Below are 24,227 nucleotides of genomic sequence, written 5' to 3' on the forward strand. Positions count from 1 at the left end.
TCAGAAATAACAGCTCTCTGTGAGTAAAGGAATTATGAATACTTGTCTCCTTTTATTGAATGTTAAAAAAATTCTCAGACCGGGCGCAGTGGCTCACGCCTGTAATCCCAGCACTTTGGGAGGCCAAGGCAGGAGGATCACGAGGTCAGGAGATCGAGACCATCCTGGCTAACACGGTGAAACCCCATCTCTACTAAAAATATAAAAAATTAGTCAGGCGTGGGAGTGGGCGCCTGTAGTCCCAGCTACTTGGGAGGCTGAGGCAGGAGAATGGTGTGAACCTGGGAGGCAGAGGTTGCAGTGAGCCGAGATCGCGCCACTGCACTCCAGCCTCCACAGAGCGAGACTCCATCTCAAAAAAAAAAAAAAAAAAAAAATTCTGTACCAAGCATACGCTGCTTTTATAATTCAAAGTTTATTAAAAGTGCATTAATGAGGCATGAGTATTAAACAGAGCTGATTTAAGGTATATTTGGGAAAGTGTAAACAACTTTGGAGAATTAAAACGTGCATTTTTTTCTTAAGACAGTCTTGCTCTTTCGCCCAGGCAGTGCAGTGGTGTGATCTCGGCTCACTACAACCTCCCCTCCTAGGTTCAAACGATTCTCCTGCCTCAGCCTCCAGAGTAGCTGGGATTACAGACGCCAGCCACCACGCCCAGCTAATTTTTGTAGAGATGGGGTTTCACCATGTTGGCCAGGCTGGTCTTGAACTCCTGACGTCAAGTGATCCGCCCACCTTGGCCTCCCAAAGTGCTGGGATTACAGGTGAACCATGGTGCCTGGCTGCAAGTGTACATATTTTTAAAATCTAAAATACAGGGCCAGACTCTGTCTCAAAAAAAAAATAGTAATAATAGTAAAATCTAAAATAAGTAGGTATCTATGGATTCCTCACAATTGACTCAGTTTAGGACAAAGGAAGTAATATATTAAGTGTAGACATGGAAATCATTACCTCAATAAATTGTGCAGGTAAAAAATATAAGTAGAATAATTTTGCGACATATGGAGGATGGCATTTCTAAAGTTCTAAAGTTCCAACATCTTCCTTGGCAAAAAAAGGATTCAGTAATCAAGTAAATTTGGGGCACAATGCATATTATGGTCACCCTCCCCACTTAAAAGTCAAATCCTTGGGTAGATTACAGGTTCTGAGAAGTCTAATATAAACTTCTTTCTTAATTCTAGCTCCACAAATTCTTAGAATGTCCCCATCATTGAAAACAAATTTTAGCCCAGAAGAGGGTCTAGAAAAAGTTATCATCATGGACTGATACTCTACACTTGACCCAACATATCGTTTCCACATTCCCATGGCCTCTGAGGGCTTAGCCCATACGTATTTATAGAGCCTGATTCTAAGGGCATGGCTCAAGTCAGCTACCAAGTAATGCTCAGGAACAGCAAAATCCGAGTGCCCAGGCTACAAGATTAGAACATGTGAAGCAACTACAGATTTACTTTTATCTACTGGTCTCTTTCACTAGGCTGTGTGCTTAGGGCTGGAATTTTGCCACTTGTCTATTCATTTATGTACTACCAATACAATAAAGTCTGGCACTTATTTAGTACTCAGTGAATGAGGCACCACCAAACCGGTGGTTTAAATTCTTTCTGGTAAGTTCTGCAATGAAATGGGCTAGTTTCATTACTGAACTTAAAGCATTTCTGAGTACTTACTATAAGTAGGCATTTCTTTTTTTTTTTTTTGGCAGGGGGTGGAGTGCAGTGACATGATCTCAGCTCACTGCAACCTCCACTTCCCGGGTTCAAGCAATTCTCGTGCCTCCGCCTCCCGAGTAGCTGGGATTACAGATGTGCACCACCATGCCCAGCTAATTTCTGTAATTTTAGTAGAGACGGGGTTTAGCCATGTTGCCCAGGCTGGTCTCAAACTCCTGGCCTCAAGCAATCCATCCACCTCGGCCTCCCTAAGTGTTGGGATTACAGGTGTGAGCCACTGCTCCCAGCCAAGATGGAGTCTTGCCATATCGCTACGGACTTAAACCCCTAGGCTCAAGTGATCCGCCCACCTCAGCCTCCTGAGTAGCTGCGACTACAGGCACACACCACTGCACTCAGCTCTAGGTAGGCATTTCTAAGGATGTGGCGGTGACTAAGACATAATCTCTATCTTCAGGGGCTTCGTGCATTAGATACACTCATCTAAGCCATTCTAGTCCTAGAGCCATTCTAGTCCTAGCCTCTTGCACAAGTTAGGGTACATATTAAATGTCTAATGCTTATTTGAATTGAATTTAGAAACCATGACATGCTTTATGCATGATCAAAATTTGGCATTTTCTGGGGGCAGAGTCTACAGTAAGACAGACCATTCTAGAGACTACATCAGGATGATCATATCTTAAGTAACCAGACCTATCTTGATCATTGCTTTTTTCTTTTCTTTTCTTTTTTGAGAGAGGGTCTTGCTCTGTTGCTCAGGCTGGAGTACGATAGCATGATCATGGCTTACTGCGACAGCACGATCATGGCTTACTGCAGCCTCAACCTCCCCAGGCTCCCACCTTGGCCTCCTGAGTAGCTGGGACCACAGGCACACCACCATGCCTGGCTAAGTTTTGTATTTTTTGTAATGATGGGGTTTCATCATTTGCGCAGGCTGGTCTGCAACTCCTGGGCTCAAGCAATCTGCCTGCCTCGGAGTGCTGGGATTACAGGCCCGAACCACTGCCCCCAGCCGATCATCACCACTTTGGAGTCTCCACAACTAGACAGGAGTCAAAAATTTTGGCCAGAGAAGCCCCAGAACCCAGAGGAATCAAACAGTAAGTACTACAACAGTGTTTCTAAATATGTGTGCTGTAAAGCTCTCCAGGTTCCTGAGATGTTAATTGGTAGTACCTGGTGAAATAGGACTGAGAAAGGGGTTCAATAGAGCTGACAGGCCTCTGTACTGCAGGATTTCTCAACACATTTAAGCAATGTGCTATGCCCCTTATATATGTTGTCTTGTTTAACAATCTATGACATGGGTCTTACTGTTTTTCCCATTTTTGAAATGAACAAGCTGAAGAAACTCGGAGAGTGAGTTACCTGCTCCAGACCACACAGAGGTACCACCATAAGTCACAGAACGGGACTGTAGGATCAGGTCTTTCTGGCATCCAACACTGGTTTACGATCATTTGAAGCAATACTGTTTTTACTATGTTGATGGGCACTACACTACTCCTAGAAGGACAGACAGCAATAAAGTGTTTCCCGAACTGATTTGACTGAGGAGCCCCTTTGAGTGAATCAGCACTCAAGACTAGCCATGGAGCATGTTTTAAGAAACACTGTTGGGCAAATAATGTTTATTAATAGGGACACATAAATGAAACCTTAGTTTAATAGATAAGCATTTTTTACCTCCAGGTTCATAAGCTTCACTTGATGGCTCATTTCTTTTGAATGTTATTTGGTATGACATTGCAATTCTAACATATTCACTCTTTTGGATTTGACTTACCTAGTAATTTGACTCATTATGTCACTAATTTTGGTAAACTATATTCACATCAAGAGTATAAACTTTAACTTGCTGCGTATCTCAATGGGTCTGCAATTTGCATTTCAGGGTGAGATGATTCTTTATTGTACATTACTGACCAAAACTTTGCAGGACATCTAGCATCCCTGATCCCTGCTGACTAAATACCAGTAGTAGTAGTACCACCATTACCACCACTACCACCACCACCACCACCACCACCACCCCCCACCCCCACCATACTCAGTCACTGTGACAAGAAAACATCCCCATAATTTCAAACCTGCTTCCAGAGGAGCAGTGTCACCCAAGCTGAGAACTATGGGTTAAGAGTCAAACAGAAAGTTCAATAAAATGTGAAAATAAACACCTAGCCAAACCCTGCATTCAGTATTCCAGCAAAGCTATGGTCATGCTATCGTCAATCCTGCGTGTCCAGCGTTTCATGACATTTCTCCTTATTCTGTTAATAACACAAACAGATTCAATACAAACTGCCAAAATACCATTTGTAGCCACGAGGGCTGAGTCCTGTGCTCTTTGCCAATAGCAGCAATAAAGCTGGGCAGAAGCTAAACCCAGGACTGCATGGAATATTGGCTATCTGTGGTAGCAGCACAAAATGAGACGTATACCTGAATAGTCTATCATTTTGTCAAATCTGGACTTTAAAAAGGATGCTGGGGTTTTTTTCTCTTAAAAAGATTTACTATCAAAAAGCTTGCTCCCTTTAAATACTGAGCCAATTCATCAATGCAGCTCCATTCTTTTTAGGATTATTAAGGCCCAAATAATCTCAGACTAAAACAAGAAATAAAAAACTGGACTGTAGGTTCAGTAACATATTCACAGACATGTCAGTATGCACCCAGGAACACTGGTTTCATTTCTTGATTGGAATGCTTATCACCATAAAATCTTCTGCTAGAGTCACTTCTTGGAGATCTAACACTGATTCAGCTTGCTTTTTTAGTTCTGCAATGCCATCTGTTTCTCCTTCTCTGGCCAAGGCAACTGGTTTGTACCTCTGACTGAAGTGAGTCAGAACCAGCCTCTTTGCACGGCACAACTTTGCAAATGTGGCTGCCATCTGTGGTGTGCTGTGGCCGTGCTCCTTTGCTTTGTCCATCTGGGCATCATCCAGGGTCGCTTCGTGGATCAACAGGTCTGCTTCAAAACACAGCTTTACTCCTCCATCACCCACAACCCCAGAGCAGTCACCCAATATGCAGATTTTTCTTCCAACAATAGGCTTTTTTAAGACATCTTGGGGAGAAATTGTAACCCCATTTTCCAGAACAACAGAAATTCCATTTTTCAGCTTCCCATAGGCAGGACCTGGTGGAACACCTAATGATGAAGGCAGATAACATTACATTATAGGAATGGAATTTATGACTTTTCAAGAGTCTATTTTAACAGCATTGCAAATAGCTAATGGAAAAGGCATCCATAATTGTTATAAATGTTTTACTACTTGTGGAAAACTGGAATTATTTATACATTTTTAAAGTTTCAGTGTTGATTGATATTAGCAATGCCTTAGTACTTAAAACATTTCCCATGCATACATGTCAGACAAGTTTTAGTCTCCTAAGTATCACTAGGACCTTACTGTAGTCACTATAACATCCTTGATTCTCTGTCGTGCAAGGAAACAACAGTTTTTGAGAGTGCTTTATTTAATAAGCTCACTTTTGGGTAAAATTTGAGAGTGCATTTAAATAATGATATAATCAGGCTGGGCGCAGTGGCTCATGCCTGTAATCCTAGCACTTTGTGAGGCCAAGGCAGGCAGATCACTTGAGCTCAGGAGTTCGAGACCAGCCTGGCCACATGGCGAGACCTTGCCTCTACTAAAAATACAAAAAATTAGCCAGGCGTAGTGGTGCACACCTGTAGTCCCAGCTACATGGGAGGCCAAGGCACGAGAATTGCTTTAACCCAGGGGGCAGAAGTTGCAGTGAGCGAGCTGAGATCACACCACTGCACTCCAGCCTGGACAACAGAGTAAGACTGCCTCAAAAACAAACAAACAAACAAACAAACAAAAACACGATATAATCAACACCTCGTCAAAACAAGTACCTAAAAGTAACTTAATAAAAAAATTGTTAGTGAAGATTGCTTGTATTACAAGATCAAGGAGCATTTTTTCAGGCAATTGTACATTATTAATCTTCTTGGTAGACGGGCAGTTCCACACTTAATCAAAGTGGGCTTAAATCTCATACTAATTTAAAATAAGACCTGATCATCACTATGGACAATACTTACAAACTAGTATAACATGACCACCAATTCCAACACAGATCATGTTTAAAGTTTCCAAATATAATAGTATTTCTACAGGCTTTCAGGTAATAAAAATACCATTAACCTAAGTCACTTTTCCTCATTATCTAGCATTTTGTTTTAGTTGAGGAAGAGATCGCATAAATAAAAAAACAAGCATACACAAAATGCCACCGTGCTTTTTACAGGCACTGCCACACCATGCCCATGAAGGCAGTGACACTGGAGATATAATGTACCTGGACTCTACCTCGCAAGAGGTGCTGAAGATCCCCTCATGCATACTGGCTTAGCATGGAGGAGGTGTGAAGACTTAGATGGGCCCCAAGCCCACCTCTGCATGCTTGCTTTCCACTGTAATGAACCCTGGTATATCAAACTGGTTGAGGCACAGGGTTTTGAATACCAAATTAATTTAATGAAGGTTAAATTAGTAAGCAAAGTAGATAGAGAAGGAAACTCTGAAAGCACATGGTTGCAGTTATAAGGTTAAGATCAATGGCAAAAATTCTCAGACCAAAGATGTCATCAAAAACACATATCAAAGGGAAGACGTGAAAAAATAAAGCCTGGACCTAAAGCCACCACCACCATCACCCAAATCACCTTGCCAACCAAGATAGTATAAGAAAGAATGTGGATCCAGGAAGCTGAAGACAGGATTCAAATGTATACTTGGCTTTTGTTCTAAATAGCATTTTTTGGTCCCATGGATTTTCCTTAATAAGCAAACTTTGGGCAAAGGGACTAAGTGGAGAAAATGTCAGTTTTAGGCCTGGGATAGAGGAGTGGAAGTTTACTATGACACTTTTTTTTTTTTTTTTTTGAGACAGAGTCTCACTTTGTCACCCAAGCTGGAGTATAGTAGCTCCATCTTGGCTCACTGCAGCCTTGACCTCCCGGGTTCAAGTGATCCTCCTGCTTCAGCCCCCCAAGTAGCTGGGACTACAGGCGCATGCCACCACGCCCAGTTAATTTTTGTATTTTTAGTAGAGATGGGGTTTCGTCATGTTGCCAAGGCTGGTCTTGAACTCCTGAACTCAAGTGATCTGCCCGCCTCGGCTTCCCAAAGTGCTAGGATTACAGGCATGAGCCACCACTCCTGGCCTTACTATGACACTTCTTATAGCTTCAGTTAACAGGAGCCCTATTGATAAGAAGTGGGGGAAAAGCATAAAAACAAAAAAAAGACACTTACCAAGGTCTTTTAGTTTCTGTGCATTGAGTTTACCTGGGCGTTTCTTTTCCACGACTGAAAACCCAAATGAGGGAATTCTGTGAAAGAGGCGAAATGCTTTTACAACAAACTGTTCATCATCAAACAGAAGGTACGAGTTTTCTTCTGAGTCTAATAGGATAGTTCTTCCTTGTTCCTCTTTGGGAGGACTGCCTGCTCTATTCACATGTGCAAATTCTTTTAATTCTTCTGCAGGACATTGATCCGCTGTAGGAACCAGTTCATGAACCACATAACGGAAGACCAGCTCCGTGTGAGAGAGTTCCATGGTTCGCCAGATAAAGTCCCGAAGCCCTACAGGGCCATAGATTTCAATAGGCTGTTTGGACACCATGGAGCCACTCTGCAGGCTGATTGTGCAGAGGAGCCCAGGAAGGCCAAAGAAATGGTCTCCATGAAGATGTGTGATGAAGATCTTGGTAATTCTCCCTTTTGATGGAGATAGAGAAATACATTTGGAAATTTTTCATTAACTAAAAACCCATACAAAGCTATTTGAAACAAGCCTAACACTTTCCATTAAAAATAGTAAATTGAATTTAAAAGTTCTACTTACCATCATAAACTTATTCATTTACATTTTGCTACATGATTCCAAAAACAAGAAAGACAGGCTTTATTTCATCAGATGGTTTTTTGTTTGTTTGTTTGTTTGTTTTTAATAGTTTTTTTTAAAGAGACAGGTCTTGCTCTGTCATCCAGGCTGGAGTGTAGTGGTGTGATCATAGCTCACTGCAGCTTGACCTCCTGGGCTCAAGTGATCCTACTGCCTCAGCCTCCCAAGCAGCTAGGACTACAGGAGCCTACCACTATGTCTGGCTTTTTCTTTTTTTTAATTTTGTAGAGATGGGGTCTTGCTACGTTGCCCAGGCTGGTCTCAAACTCCTGGCCTTAAGCAATTCTCCCATCTTGGCCTCCCAAAGTGCTGGGATTACTGTGCCTAGACCCGCTAGATGGTTTCAGTAAGATATAACATTTTTCATAAAACATCTTCATATTACATAGTTTTACAGCTCTCAGAGTATTTTCATACATTTTCTGCCACATAAAAAAACAAGTAAAATATATAAGTGCACCAAAATAATTCACTTAACTATTAAATAGATAGGCCTCAAGTATCAAAAACATCTAGCAATTACATTGCTCCCTACTGCTCCCTCTGAGAAAAGCAAACATGTATTCCAGGAAAACAAAATGTTCCACTGGCTCCAACTGACTGGACCAGTGCCTGAACCCAAAATTGCCTTTTAAGGACTCCCTATGCTGGACAGGGATTAACCAATCAGGTCACAGCCTGCTTGTCTGGGTGAGGTTGAAGATGGAGAAAAAGGAAAGAGGGTGAGGAAGGGAGGGGAAAAGGAGGAGGGAGAATGGAGGTAGGAGAGGAACAAGGTGAGGAACTGAGAAGGAAGATGGGCAATAGATGCCAGAATGCAGGAGGGCCGATTATGTAAGGGTACTTGGGTCCATTCTTCCTTTCAGTCTGAACTAACACAACAGTTTTTTCAGTGCATATAGGCTTAGGTTATAACTTGGTTTAGCCACTGGTAAACCGAATTTATTGCTGGAATGTGGCAGGATGCCACATCAGCATTTTCTGAGACGCACCACATGGCATTTCAAAAGTAACAACCACAATTTACACATTTCTAGTACAAAAGAGGCTTCTGGTCCTTTGCTCAAGGCCCACCTATTTTAAATATTTGATGCTATAAAAGTACAGAAACAGTTTACTGATACCATAAAAGAACAGGAATAGTTTACTATAATGTGATTTGTTCCATAATATCAAGTGTTCTCCAAGGAAGTCTTCCCAGAATTACAACATCAAGCTCAGGCCCCAGCAACAGAGAGAACAATAGATTGGCACAGGCTGATTGTGGAACTTGTGAATCCCCAGGAGGCTCGCTAGAAGTTTCCTCAATATGCTCCTTTTTGCTGTTTTTTTTTTTTTACTGCCTGAATCCCTCATTTCCCCCGTCTCCCTGTCCAGATTGCCAAGCCACCTCCATGAGTGACCTGAGGACTCTGCAGACAAAATAACTACAGCAATAGGGCCAGGCGCAGTGGCTCATGCCTGTAATCACACTTTGGGAGGCCAAGGTGGGCGGCTCACCTGAGGTCGGGAGTTTGATCACGCGGATCAGCCTGATCAACATGGAGAAACCCTGTCTCTACCAAAAATACACAATTAGCTGGGTGTGATGGCGCATGCCTGTAATCCCAGCTACTTGGGTGGCTGAGGCAGGAGAATCGCTTGAACCCAGGAGGTGGAGGTTGTGGTGAGCCGAGATCACGCCATTGCACTCCAGCCTAGGCAATAAGAGCTAAACTCCATCTCAAAAAAAAAAAAAGAACTACAGCAGTCACTGAGTCCAGATCCCCCAGTGGCCTAAAAACTGCCAGCATCTGACTTTCTGGGCCCTTCCCTATCTACTCTAAAACAAAGCCAAACTGAACACCAAAACAACCTGTGAACCCGAAGTGAGGCAAATTAAGTAAAAAACTGCTTCTTACAGTTATCATAGTTTCAGGGAGACAACACTTCATTTTTCAAGAAACCTGATTTCAAAGGGAGAAGGAATGGCAACCACAATTATCAAAGGTATGAGGAAGCTCTCAAATGAAGACACAAAAATGCCTGAGTTCCCTTTCCCTTGGAAACAAGGAAGTTATGGGGGAATATGTCATCCACAGAGGAGTGGAATACTGAACATTCTCTAAAAATGAAGACATAGGTATATTTACTGGATTTGGAAAAGCTGCAATATATGGTCTGTATACATTGTTCAGTTGAAAAAAAAAGCAGGTTATGCCAAGAGCAGTATAATTCTATGTATGCAGAACTATACACACACTCACACACACACTCCGTACTGTCACCATATCTATATACATAGGAAATTCACCTATGGAGGGGACTCGGACTTTTCTTATTTACACTTTTCTGTTTTCTTTGAGTTTTTACAATAAGCATTTATACTTTTTATATCATTTAAAAAATCATGCTCTTACAGTACTTTTTCTTTTTTTCTTTTCTTTTCTTTTTTTTTTTTTTTGAGACAGAGTCTTGCTCTGTCACCCAGGCAGGAGTGCAGTGGCTCGATCTCTACTCACTGCAACCTCCAACTCCCAGGCTCTGGTGATTCTCCTGCCTCAGCCTCCTGAGTAGCTGGGATTACAGGCGTCCGCCACCATGCCCGGCTAATTTTTGTATTTTTAGTAGAGACGGTGTTTCACCATGTTCGAGGAGGTCACCTCAAACTCCTGACCTCAGGTGATATACGCTTACCTTGGCCTCCCAAAGTGCTAGGATTACAGGCGTGAGCCACCGCGCCTGGCCTATAATACTTTTAATAATCATTTCATATGTACACATGAGTATAGGGTATAGAATAATATACATGGAAGACTTGGAGGAGTGGAAGGGTGGCTGGAGGATGAGGGATGATTAGTTACCTGATGGGTGCAATGTACATTATTTGGTGATGGGTACACTAAATCCCAGACTTCACCACTATGTAATATATCCATGTAACAAAACTGCAATTGTATTCAAAACTTATTATCCCTGGAGGTAGTACAAGCTGAAAGGGTTTCAACCTATTATGGACCTAATGATAGGACCTAATGATAGGTCCATAATAGGTTATGGAGAGAAATTAGTATGTACTGAGGGTGCTTCATTCCAGTTTGAGACTGGGGGCATCTGAATGAAGTACTAGAGAGTCACAGTTAATGCTCTGGGATTACTATCTCACCTTCCTCTCTAAGGCCAGAAATTTTTCTTTTTTTTTCTTTTGAGATGGAGTCTCGCTCTGTTGCCCAGGCTGGAGTGCAGTGGCGTGATCTCGGCTCACCACAACTTCCGCCTCCCAGGTTCAAGCAATTCTCCTGCCTCAGCCTCCCAAGTAGCTGGGATTACAGGCACCTGCCACCACACCCTGCCAATTTTTATATTTTCAGTAGAGATGTGGTTTCACCTTGTTGGCCAGGCTGGTCTCAAACTCCTGACCTCGCTCGTGATCCACCTGCTTTGGCCTCCCAAAGTGCTGGGATTACAGATGTGGGCCACCACTCCTGGCCTCAGAAATTTTTTTTCTAAGCCTATAGAAATGTAGTAAACTAAAGGCTCCTTTGGGCTTTTGGGGTTTTTTGTTTGTTTGTTTGTTTGTTTGTTTGGGTTTTTGTGGCCAGGATTAGATTTACCAACTATATGTATGAATGCATGCATTCATGCTTATTTACTTATTTGTTGAGACAGGATCTTGCTCTGTCACCAGGCTGGAGTGCAGTGGCTCAATCATGGCTCACTGCAGCTTTGACCTTCTGGGCTCAAAGGATCCTCCCGCCTCAGCCTCCTGCTGGGACCACAGGTGCAAACCACCACACCCGGCTTTTTAATTTCTTGTAGAGACAGAGTCTCTTTATGTTGCCCAGGTTGGTCTCAAACTCCTGGCCTCAAGTGATCTTCCTGCCTTGGCCTCCCGAAGTGCTGAGATTACAGGCATGAGCCACTGTGCCCAACTCCAACTGTTTATTTAAATCCTATATAGACTGGGCGCAGTGGCTCACACCTGAATCCTAGCACTTTGGGAGGACAAGGTGGGCGGATGGCCTGAGCTCAGGAGTTTGACATCAGCCTGGGCAACATGGCAAAACCCCATCTCTACTAAAAATACAAAAAAAAAAAAAAGCCAGGTGTGGTGGTGTGTGCCTATAATCTCAGCTACTCAGGAGGCTGAGGCATAAGAATCACTTGAACCCAGGAGGCAGAGGTTGTAGTGAGCCAAGATCGCACCACTACACTCCAGCCTAGGTGACAGAGCAAGACTCTGTCTCAAAAAAAAAAAAAAATCATATATAAAGGAACTGTAAAATTGTGGTGGATATTTTAGGTGGTCCCTGTGGCCCCTACCCCTTGGTGTTCACATCCTATAATCCCCTCTCCTTCAGTGTGGCCAGGACTTGTGACTTGCTTCTAACCAGTAGAATATGGCACAAGAATGCAATGTGATTACATTATGGGACATAAGACTCCATCTTGCTAGCAGACTTACTCTAGAGTCTCCTTCTCCCATGCTGGCTATGAAGAAGTAAGTAAGCTACCATGAAGCAGAAACCCACAATGCAGAGAACTCAAAGAGCTCAGGGCAGACTGTCCTACCACTGTATGGGTTCTGCCAACAACCTGAAAGAGCTGAGAAATCTTCCCCAGCTGGGCCTCTGATGAAATTGTAACCCCAGCCAACACCTAGACTGCAGTCTACTGAGACCCTGAGGCAGAAAACCTAGCTAAGCCAGGCCCGAACTCCCTAACCCACAGTAACTAGGAGATAATAAATGCAAAAAAGCCATTAAATTTATAATGTTATGCATTATTAGATAATATCAGATAACTAACACGCGTATTAAATAAAAAGATGTATTCCCACAGCCAAACCTCTGGTACTCACTCTTAACAATTTTTTGTTTCTATTTTAGTACACCTTGCCACCTCAACTCCTACTGTCTGAAATGTTATCAAGTCTCTACTCTGACCTATGCCTGCCCGGAGGGCTCTCATGAAGGTTCTCATGAAAGGAATCTCTGTACAATCCAAGTAAAGCAAAGAATAGCACCTGACTTATCTCAAAGTTTCAACACAAGACAGTATATAATTAGGGTTCAACTGTACATACCTGAAGGCCACATGTCCCAAACAATATGCATTAGCTCCTTCCTCTTACAACTCTTTTCCTGACTTCTTCTCTAAGTCCAGGACATCACCATCAGTAACTTGTATTAATTCTTCACTTCCTCACACACTAGACATTCAGTGACCACCTCCTCTTGGCTCTACAAATATCTCTTAAATTGAATCTCTAATCTCCATCTCTATACTTCAACATCCTCCTTCTCTCTCTCTCTCTCTCTCTCTCACACACACACACACACACACACACACAGTGATGATATGGTTTGGCTGTGTCCCCACCCAAATCTCATCTTGAATTGTAGCTCCCATAGTCCCCCACATCATGGGAGGGACCTGGTGGGAAGCAAATGAATCATGGGGGCAGGTTTTCTCATGCTGTTCTCACAACAGTGAATCAGTCTCATGAGGTCTGATGGTTTGATAAAGCGCAGTTCCCCTACACATGCTTGCTTGCCTGCCACCATGTAAGACATACCTTTGCTCTGCCTTTGCCTTCCACCATGATTGTGAGGCCTCCCCAGCTATGTGGAATTGTGAGTCCATTAAACCTCTTTTTTTTAATTAATAAATTAGTCTTGGGTATTTCTTCATAGCAGTATGAAAATGGCCTGATACAGTAAATTGGTATTGGTAGAGTGGGATAATGCTATAAGGATACCTGGAAATGTGGAAATGACTTTGGAACTGGGTAGCAGGCAGAGGTTGGAACAGTTTGGAGTGCTCAGAAGGAGACAGGAAAATGTGGGAAGGTTTAGAACTTCCTAGAGACTTGGGAGGGCTTAGAAGACAGGAAGACGTGGAAGTTTGGAATTTCCTGTTGAATGGTTTTGACCAAAAAGCCCAGACTGAGGTGGTCTCAGATGGAGATGAGGAACTCATTGGGAACTGAAGCAAAGATGATTCTTGCTATGCTTTAGCAAAGAGGGCAGCATTGTGCCACTGCCCTAGAGATCTGTGGAACTTTGAACTTGAGAGAGATGATTTAGGGTATCTGGCAGAAGAAATTTCTAAGCAGCAAAGCATTCAAGAAGTGACTTGGGTGCTCTTAAAAGCATTCACTTTTATGTATTCACAAAGATATGAATTGGAACTTATGTTTAAAGGGAAGCAGAGCATAAAAGTTCAGAGAATTTGCATCCTGACGATGTGATAGAAAAGAAAATCCCATTTTCTGAGGAGAAAATCAAGCTGGCTGCAGAAATTTGTGTAAGTAATGAGGAGCCAAATGTTAATCACCAAGACAATGGGGAAAATGTTGCCAGGGCATGTCAGAGGTCTTCCCAGCAGCCCCTCCCATCACATGCCCAGATGCCTAGAAGGAAAAATGGTTTCCTGGCCTGGGCCCAGGGCCTTGCTGCTTTGTGCAGTCTCAGGACTTGGTGCTCTGCGTACCAGTGTGGCTTAAAGGGGCCAAGGTATAGCTCAGGCTGTTGCTTCAGAGAGTGCAAACCCCAAGCCTTGGCAGCTTAGATGTGGTGTTGGGCCAGTGGAAGCACAGATGTCAAGAATTGAGGTTTGGGAACCTCCTTCTAGATTTCAGAGGATGTATGGAAAAACCTGGATGTCCAGGCAGAAGTCTTCTGCAGGGGTGGAGCCCTCATGAAGAACCTCTACTAGGGCAGTGTGGAAAGGAAATATGGGGTGTGAGACCCCACACATAGCCACTGGGACACTGCTTAGTAGAGCTGTGAGAAGAGGGCTACCATCCTTCAGAACCCAGAATAGCAGATATATTGACAGCTTGCACTGTGTGCATGGAAAAGCTGTAGACACTCAACACCAACCCATGAAAACAGCCGGGAAGTGGGCTGCACCCTGTAAAGCCACAGGAGTGGAACTGCCCAATATAATGGGAATCTACCCCTTGCATCAGCATGCCCTGGATGTGAGACATGGAGTCAAAGGAGATCATTTCAGAGCTTTAAGATTTGGCTGTCCTATTGGATTTTGGACTTGCATGGGGCCTGTAGCCCCTTTGTTTTGGCCAATTTCTCCCATTTTGAATGGGTATATTTACCCAATGCCTGTACCCCCACTGTATCTAAGAAGTAACTAACTTTCTTTTGATTTTACGGGTTCACAGGTAGAAGGGATTTGCCTTGTTTTAGATGAGACTTTGGACTGTGGACTTTTGAAGTAATGCTGAAATGAGTTAAGACTTTGGGAGACTATTGGGAAGGCATGATTGGTTTTGAAATGTGAGGACATAAGGTTTTAGAGGGGTCAGGGGTGGAATGATATGGTTTACCTATGTCCCACCCAAATCTCACCTTGAATTGTAGCTCCCATAATCCCCACATGTCATGGGAGGGACCTGGTGGGAAGTAATTGAATCATGGCGGGCAGGTTCTCTCATGCTGTTCTCATGATAGTGAATAAGTCTCATGAGATCTGATGAATTGATAAAGGGTGGTTCCCCTGCACATGCTCTCTTGCCTTCCACCATGTAAGACATGGCTTTGCTCTGCCTTCGCCTTCCACCATGATTGTGAGGCCTCCCCAGTCATGTGGAATTGCGAGTCCATTAAACCTCTTTTTTTGTTGTTTTAATAAATTACCCAGTCTTTGGTATTTCTTCATAGCAGTATGAAAATAAATTAATACAAGTGAATTGCAACTGCCTTGGAACTGGTCTCCCTGACGCTATTCTCTCTCTCTCAATACATGTGCCATCAGAAAATTCTGTCCTAAAACACAAACAAGATCGCATTATTCCCCCCTTAAAAACACGAATGGTTCCTTTTTCCCAGTAAAATAATAAAGTCTAAATATCTTACTATGCTACAGAGGACTTCACAGTCACCTTTTCAGCATTCTTAGTTCCATCTAGCCTAGCCAACTACTCAATGCTCCCCAAGTTTCCAGTTTCCTGGAAACTTCCTTACTTGTTGCTCACTTTGTTGTCTGTTCCCTCAATGTCCATCTCTACTTCTCTCTCAGAAAAACTTCTATTTATCTCTTGGATCCCAGCTCAACTGTTAACAATCTCTGGGATGCCTTCTCTTAATGAATGGTTAGTTACTTCCCCCCGCTTTGTGTTCCAAAGTACTTAGAAAATACCTCCATTATTCTACTTATCAGATTACATGATTGATTACTGTCCATTTGCATGTCAGTTTCCATCACTAGACCAAGAGATCCTTGAACACTAGAAGTATCTTTAGTCACCAAGTGCCAGGTACTGTGATGAGTTGTAGGAATAATTATTTCAATACTATTTATCAAGACCTAATAAGTGAGAGGCACTATGCTAAGTTGCTAAACGTCTTATCCATTCACTAAAGTAAAGTAAGTTCCATAATCATTTACATACTTAGTAAGATGCCTAGCTGAAGAGATATAGCTAGGCACCTACTAGGTATATAAATGATCATGGAACCTACTTTACAGTATAGGGAGATAAAGAACACAGAAACAAACTAAATAACATAATTTCAGATACTGATAATGCAAAGAAGTCAATAAAAATAGGACAAAGTAAAGAAATGACTGGGGTGAGAGAGGAACTATTTAATACAGGAGGATCTGGTAAAGCCTCTGAGAAGATGGCATTTGAGCTAAGATTTAACTGACAAAGAGGCACCCACACAGAGAATAAGTGATTACATGTAATTCTCATAACACCCTTTCTAAGTAGACTTTTTATCCCCATTTACAAGATGGGGAAAGTAAAGTCGAAGTTTGCTGGTCTGCTAAGGTCACAAGCCCAACACACAGCCAGGACTAGAACCCAGGTCTGCCTGACTCTGAGCTGAAGCTTTTCACCATTGGACTGCTCTGTCTCCCGGGTGCTGGCCTCTGCTCACTCCATTCCCTCTGGCTGAAATGCCCCTCTTCTCCTCAGCCCTGAAATTCCTCCTCCTCCTCTGACAACCGACAAGTCAACTTCTCTGAGAAGTTTGCCCTGATAACGTCAAGAGGAAAAGAGCATCTCCCTCCTCCAAACATTTCCTACCCTTTGCATCCTCTCAGGAAAACTATCTCCTGGTAGAAGTAAGTATGTACACTGCTTCCTTGCTAAAGTAGTGTCCATCTAATATGCCTGGTATATCCCATGACATTTCCCAAACCCCGAGCCTACATGAACCCTTGCTCTCAACATCCACAGGATAAATGAAAAGCAAGTAAATAAGTAAATGAAGTCCAGTGGACTTGGCCTTCCAAGTCTCACCAGGATCTAGCATTGAAGTGGGATGCAACCATCAGGGCTGTTTCCGAACAAAATGTCCAAGGAGAGCCAAGAAAATGAAGCAGAACAACAAAAAAATCTTAATGAGATAGCTGAAGGCACACTAACCTGCTTTAAGTTGGCTTTTCATAAGCTGTGTCTGTGTTCCCTCCCCACAGTCAAAGAGCCAGCACTCGCCTTCACACCGAAGGACCACAGCAGAGGCACCCCGGGTTGGAGATGGATATGCTGCACCCGTCCCCAGAAATGTCACATCCATAGACATCTTCCACCCTGCAACAGAAAGATCATCTGCGGATTATTTCATATCACTGCACCAAAAACACATTCCTGTAATATTTATCACTATTATTACTTTTTGGTTATTTAGAAGTCTGGATTCTTGTTCTCTCATAGTATTCCACACATATCCACAGTAAGATTTTAAATAACTTGGCAAAACTACAAGTTAACAAATCTTGTATAATCGTTCACACACCCAAACAAACAAAAATAACCAAACCCAGGCAATTAAAAACTATAGTTGAATTTTAACTATGTGATGTTCTCAAAAAGGCAAAACTATGGAGACAGTAAAAAGAATAGCCCTTGCTAGTGATACAGGGGGAGGGAAGGAAGAATGAACAAGTGGAGCACAGGGGATGTTTAGGGCAGTGAAACGATTCTGTATGATATAGTAAGACAGACATACATCATTATACATTGGTCAATTGTATACAGACTGAACAACACTAGAGTGAATGAGTTCAATGTAAACTTTAGTTGACAGAGTATCAATATTGGCTCATCAACTGTAACATGTAGCACATTTTTCTTTTTTTTTTTCATGAGCCCTTAAGCTTCTGAACATGTACCACATTAATGCAAGATGTTAATACAAGGGAAACTGAGGGGTGAGAGATAAGAGAATATATGGGAACTCTCTGTACTCTCTACTTATTAACTATAAAATAAAATTCCTTCTAATAAACACTAAACAACAACAACTCTAGCTGAGATACTGGGCAAGAGATGGTATTTAATGATGCCTACCAAATGGTGTCTCTGATGCCCATAATGATCAGCCCTTTCTCTAAACAATCATAACAGTAATGCTCTATGATGCTCTCCAGTCATGCTGATATTTCACAATAATGCTGAACAAATGTCTCACTCCTTACATGACATGGTCCATGACTCACGAGGACTTGGGACTCTGCTATTTTAAGTGATCAGCAATAACCTGTTGAATGTGCAGGTTTATTCCAACTCCTAGCACTATTCCTTTCACTATTTCCAGGTGCATCTGACATCGCTGATATACTTATGAGATGGAAGATGTATATCAAACAGAATAAATTAGAATGAACTGAAATTTATACATAACCGATTATAGATTATCCACATTGATGTCAGGGAAGAAAACAAGCTTAAGAAAAACTACTATAAGATAATTTGACCAACAGCTGGATATATAAGATACAAAAACTTCAATAACTCTTCTCAGTCTTAGCAATAACAAGATAAAAACAAAAATGGGGGGGGGGAACCCATTCCAAGAGCAAAAACAAAATTACCAGAAATAAAGTTAGCAGAAAAGGAACAGCACCCAAAAGATTCACACAAATAAGAGATACACATTACGTCCTTGATAGGATGACTTGAAATCACAGAGATGTTCATCTTTCCTAAGCTAATGTAGATATATTTGGTGCAAATTCTATCAGATTTCCAGTGGGATTTATTTTGGAACAGAAACAATCCAAAAATCATAGGAAGAAAAAATAAATGTCTGAGAAGGGGCAAGAAAATTCCAAAACGCAGTGAGTAGTGACCTGCCTTTCTAGGTATTAACATTTACTACAGCAATCTGACATAATTAAAACAGAATAGGCCGGGCACGGAGGCTCATGCCCGTAATCCCAGCACTTTGGGAGGCTGAGGTGGGTGGATCACCTGAGGTCAGGAGTTTGAGACCAGCCTGGCCAAGATGGTGAAACCCTGTCTCTACTAAAAATACAAAAATTAGTCGGGCATGCTGGCACACACCTGTAATCCCATCTACTCAGGAGGCTGAGGCAGGAGAATCGCTTGAATCTGGGAGGCAGCAGTTGTAGTGAGTCAAGATTGTGCAATTGCACTCTAGCCTGGGTGACAGAGTGAGACTCTGTCTCAATAAATAAATAAATAAATAAATAAAACAGAATAATATTGGCACAAAAATAGAGATAAAAGGGAAGGGAAAGTTCAGAAATAAACCAACTACCTATTGGAATCAATACAGTATACAACGAAGGTGTAAAAAGTGTGGTTTCTTTAATGAATGGGACTGACATAATTGGCTGTTCTAGCAGAAAAAAGCAAAGCAAGATGCTCACTTTGCATTGTATATAAAAAGACATTTCACATAGTTAAGAAATTTCAATGTAAAAAATCCAATAACATGTTCAAAAGAATCAGGAGAATGTTTACACCTTTAACTGTGGAGATGGGAAGCCCTTATTGGCAAGACATAAAATCCAGAAATTTTAAAAACAGACATTTTAACTAAATAAAATCTTTTATACATATCAAGACTCATAAAGTCAAAGGACAAGGAAAAAAAACCTGAAAAAATAGTTTGGATCCCCTTATGAGAGGGGGTTAATGCTCCTAAAAAAAAGTTTATGCAAGTGCATTCAAAATACAAAAATACTGGTGCAACAGAAAACCAGGCAAAGGATATATATACACATACACATGCGCGCGCGCACACACACACACACATATATATGAATCACAGAAGAAATCCAAATGGCCTATAAGCATGAAAAAGGTTCAAACAAGGCCGGGCGCGGTGGCTCAAGCCTGTAATCCCAGCACTTTGGGAGGCCGAGACGGGCGGATCACGAGGTCAGGAGATCGAGACCATCCTGGCTAACACGGTGAAACCCTGTCTCTACTAAAAAATACAAAAAAACTAGCCGGGTGAGGTGGCGGGCGCCTGTAGTCCCAGCTACTCCGGAGGCTGAGGCAGGACAATGGCGTGAACCCGGGAGGCGGAGCTTGCAGTGAGCTGAGATCCGGCCACAGCACTCCAGCCTGGGTGACAGAGCGAGACTCCGTCTCAAAAAAAAAAAAAAAAAAAAAAAAGGTTCAAACAACTATCGTGTATCAATTTAAAAAATTAACAGTAATAAATAAAAGATAAGGGTTCAGTCTTCAGTTAGTTAGTGGAATGCAAAATAAAGAAAAAAGAGGCTGGGTGCAGTAGCTCATGCCTGTAATCCCAGCATTTTGGGAGGCAGCGGTGGGTGGATCGCTTGAGCCCAGGAGTTTGAGACCAGCCTAGGCAACATAGTGAGACCTTGTCTCTACAAAAAAATTAAAAACAAGTATCAGCTGGACATGGAGGCATGTGCTTGTAGTCCCAGCTTGTCAGGAGGCCGAGGCAGGAGGATCATTGGAACCTGGAAGGTTAAGGCTGCAGTGAGCTGTGATCTCACTGCTGCACTCAAGCCTGGGTGACAGAACAAGACAGAACAAGAACACTCTCACAACAAACAAAAAAAGCGACCATTTACCACACATCAGTTGGCAGGCAAGTATCAATGGAGCAATGCTAGCCAGTGCTAAGCAGGATGAGGGTAAATGGGTACTGTCACAAACTAATGGTGACAAAGTTATGAATTGCGATTATGCTTTGGGAGAATAATTTGGCAATATATATTACCAGTAATAATGATGCTGTTGATAATTATATGCTTTCACCCAGCAATTCCCATTTTTCAGAATCTACCCAAATAATAAAGATCTATGTACAATGACGCATATTGTGGTGGTCTCAAGTTGGCTAAAATATGGAAGCAATCTAAATATGTCAATAGGAAAATGGCTGAATATTTTATTGTACATTTGTATTATTGTTTATTCTATCAACTATTTATTCTGCAGCTAATAAAGTCTTCTGTAACTACTGTCATGGAGGGATGACAAAGTTACAGACGGCTATGGCATGATGTCATTTTTATAACAATACCCCAAACCCCTACATTTATGTAAGACAGAGGAAGTCTGATGTGGGAGAGGATACACACCATCCTGTTAATATGGGTTATTTCAGGGGTGATTAAAGTGATGGGGTGGGGGCTGCATGGGTGATTAACTTTTCTTTTAAATCTTTGGATTATGTTTTAATAAGTGGCATTTTATTTAATTTTTTAAAAATTTATATTTACTTAACGCTGATTTTTTTTTTTTTGGAAATGTGTCATATGCCCAAACATGCTTCTCTAACTACACGCCATCTAGTCTTCCTTTCCATTTTGGGAAACAGCTTCTCCCCATATTTCCTGCCCCCAACCGTCATACATAAGGTGGTGCATCTCTACCTTAAGCATAGCCTTGAGGTTATTGCTAATATCCCTTCCATGTGTTACTCTACATTTTCACCTCCAAGATCAAGTCTTCCTCTGATAATAAAGGAGCTTTATTTGCAGAGGCTTCTTTATTGATTTGCAAGATAGGTAAGAATAAATAGAATGCAGAAAGTTAACATTTGTAAAGGCAAATGAACTGCAGAAGGAATAATAGAATATAATCACTTTGTCATCCCTAACTAATAATGGATTTAGATCAGTAGTACATAACCCCGGGGGCATATTAGAATGACCTGGAGAGCTTTTAAAACATATCAGTGAAGGTATGGTGGCTCATGCTTGTAAACTCAGCATTTTGGCAGGGTAGCTTGAGGCCAGGAGTTCAAGACCAGCCTGGGAAACACAGCAAGACTCTGTGTCTATAAAAAATTAGCCGGGCATGGTGGCATACACCTGTAGTCCCAAACAAAACAAAAAACCACATCAATAATTGGGCTTCATCCCAGAACATTTAGATAGGAAATTCTGCAAGTGAGACATGTTTATTAAAAAATAAAAAATAAAAAAAAACAAAAAGCCTTCTCCTGTGATCCTAACATGGAGTCAGATTTGAGAACCACTTAGTGAAAAGGCTAACAGAGAACTGCAATGGATGGATCAGGTTGATCTAAACTCACCAACTAATCGATCTTTTTAAAAGAAGTTTTATTCTGAAAAACTTCAGACACATATAGAAGTAGAAATTAGCATAATGCAATGCCACACACCCATCATCGAACTTCAACAATTGTTATTGTTAACTCATAGGCAATCATGTTTCATCTATACACACCAACCCCATTACTCCAAGAATACTTGATAAGACAAACCTGTGCTGTCTGATGGAAGCACCCCATTAGGGAGCACGCATTGTCTAGCTGTCTCTCTTTCTGATGTTAACAGCCACTAGTGATCATTGCCAGAATCCATTATTTCATTAGAGGTTGCCAAAAGGTGATAGTGTCTCATTTCTTTTGTATGTATTTGCTGGCATTCCCTGGTCAACTGTTACCCTATGATGCTAAAAGGTCCACAAAGAGGCAAGATGCTCCCTAGCTCCTGGCGTGATACAATGTGAAAAACACAGTAATCCCCCATTAAGCTCGCTTGCCAAAAAATAGAACCTGACCTGAACAAGGCTGCAGGTCTAAATATCTGCTTATTAAAGGAGATGGAAAAAGCAAAATCCTGGATGTAGAAAACGTGAACCGTACAAATGACTTGTTCTTCAAGTAAAATACGGGGAACAAAATAGACACAGAGGGGAAAAGATTAAGAGAGATCTAACAGACATCAACCAAATGGAACGTGTGTAGTTTGTTTGGATACTGATTTGGACAAACCGGGGAAGAGGAGAAAGACAACTACGAAAATATAAATGCTGACTGGATAGTAGAGGGTAAAATGAGGTGCTAATCACACTGATAACGGCTTTATGTTTTAAAAGGTGTCATTGTGTTTTATAAACATGAACAAGATAACAGATGGAATGTTACATTTCAGATTTGCTTTCAAATACTACAGTGGGGGAGAGGGTAACAGATGAAACAGGATTGATCATGAATTGGAAGTTCAGTATACTATTCAATTTTCATATACGACTTGAAGGTTTCCATAATAATTTAAAACAAATATAATGAAAACCCTCCAAACAGGTCGGGAAATAATTAGAAATTATTTCATCAATGGTGCATGTTTTGGGACATGCACCATTCTAGGCACTAGGAATTAAATGCGAGCAAACCAGATTAGGTCCCTGTCTTCTTGGACAAAAAACAAAAACAAAAACCCAGCTGCTTGCTTTCTCAAGACTGTGATCCACATTCGGCGAAGTGCATATTCCAGTCGTGATCACAGTACTGTCATTTCACTCTGGGCCCGTGGATCTCGGTCCTGGCCACAGATCACAATTCCCCGGTGATGATGGGGCATCAGCATTTGGAGGCTTCCCAAACGATTCTACTGGCTGCCGGGTTGAGAACCAGAGCTCCTTCGTTTTCAGACAGGCCGTGTCAACCCTGCAATCACCCTGCGTTGTGCATAGGGCAGATACCGCCGTCCTCCATCTTAGAGCTGAAAGAACCGGGGCCGGGAGGCGGAAAGTGAGAGGCCGAGGTACAGGTAGGGCCAGAGGCCAGATTTCCGCCTCTAGAGAGCTCAGGCTCCCCCATGAGACCGTGTTAGCCTCGAAAAAGGCGGGGTGGGCGGCGGCGCCGGGCGGCCGAGGCTCCGGCCCGGGGCGGTGAACGAGGCGCGTCCTCGCTCCCGGGCGCTCCCCAGGCTTAGGTCCCCGGCGCCGGGCCGGGCCTGGTCGAGCCGGCGAGTCCCGAGGAAGCGCGCCCGCCCCCCTCTGGCATGCCCACCGCACTCACCCTCGAGGCCCGCGCCAGAAGCCGAGGGAGGCGCAGGCCCACACCCTGGCCCAACCGTCCGCGGGGCTGCAATGCGCCCTGGCGGAAGTGCGCCGCCGGCCGGGTCCCGCGCGGCCGCTCTAGGATGCGAGGGAGGTCCGCGCTCGGTGGCACCCGCCCGGGGCCTGGCTCTGGGCGCGCTTCTGGGCTTCCCCTGGGCAGCGAGGGCAGTGTCTGCGTTTACCTCCTTCCCAGGTCGCTGTGTGTCAGGTGGTGACGGTCGACCTGAGGAACAGAGCGGGCTAAACCAAAAGGGAAAAAGTGACTCTTCTTTTGTTTTCCGTGTAATATTTTCCACACAGGAGTGTTCTTCCTGATGTTTTGCTCATATGTGTCGTTTTTGGTCTTTGGTTGGGAGGAATCTTTACTGTCTTTCATCCACTAAGATCCTTTGCCTGAACATTCACCTTCATAAAGCCCCATCCATATTCCATTTTCCTACTCCAGGTTGGAATATTTGCTTAACATCTGAAGCTGATTGTACCGTACTCAATCCAAGCCTTGCAGACGTGTTCTCTTAGGT

At 42.6% G+C, this 24,227-nt stretch overlaps 1 protein-coding gene across 4 annotated transcripts; it reads right to left on the reverse strand.

Moving 5' to 3' along the window:
• Positions 1–3,305: 3,305 nt before the first annotated feature.
• ELAC1 (elaC ribonuclease Z 1) lies at positions 3,306–23,740 on the reverse strand. Of its 4 annotated transcripts, none has more exons than XM_045377960.3 (4): positions 23,666–23,740; positions 17,026–17,190; positions 6,992–7,459; positions 3,306–4,848 (listed from the first exon to the last, which is right to left on the reverse strand). In XM_045377960.3, exons 2-4 carry the CDS (start codon positions 17,180–17,182, stop codon positions 4,382–4,384), a joined length of 1,092 nt encoding a protein of 363 aa, XP_045233895.1. In that variant the 5' UTR covers positions 17,183–17,190; positions 23,666–23,740; the 3' UTR covers positions 3,306–4,381. The 4 variants fall into 4 exon arrangements, with proteins under 4 accessions (XP_045233895.1, XP_073878321.1, XP_073878319.1 ...); XM_074022220.1 differs by lacking the exon at positions 6,992–7,459 and adding an exon at positions 22,124–23,366; XM_074022218.1 differs by lacking the exon at positions 23,666–23,740 and adding an exon at positions 22,124–23,437.
• Between the last annotated feature and the right edge of the window lie 487 nt (positions 23,741–24,227).

This window comes from Macaca fascicularis, chromosome 18 (genome assembly GCF_037993035.2).
Source record: "Macaca fascicularis isolate 582-1 chromosome 18, T2T-MFA8v1.1".
NCBI lineage: Eukaryota > Metazoa > Chordata > Mammalia > Primates > Cercopithecidae > Macaca > Macaca fascicularis.

Coding starts and splice junctions, on each gene's coding strand:
- ELAC1 (XM_045377960.3), bottom strand. CDS start 17,182: ATGTCTATGGATGTGACATTTCTGGGGACGGGTGCAGCATATCCATCT. Junction 7,460..17,025: donor GAAAAGCCAACTTAAAGCAG/GTTAGTGTGCCT, acceptor CTCCATCAAAAG/GGAGAATTACCAAGATCTTC. Junction 4,849..6,991: donor ACAGAAACTAAAAGACCTTG/GTAAGTGTCTTT, acceptor CTTCATCATTAG/GTGTTCCACCAGGTCCTGCC.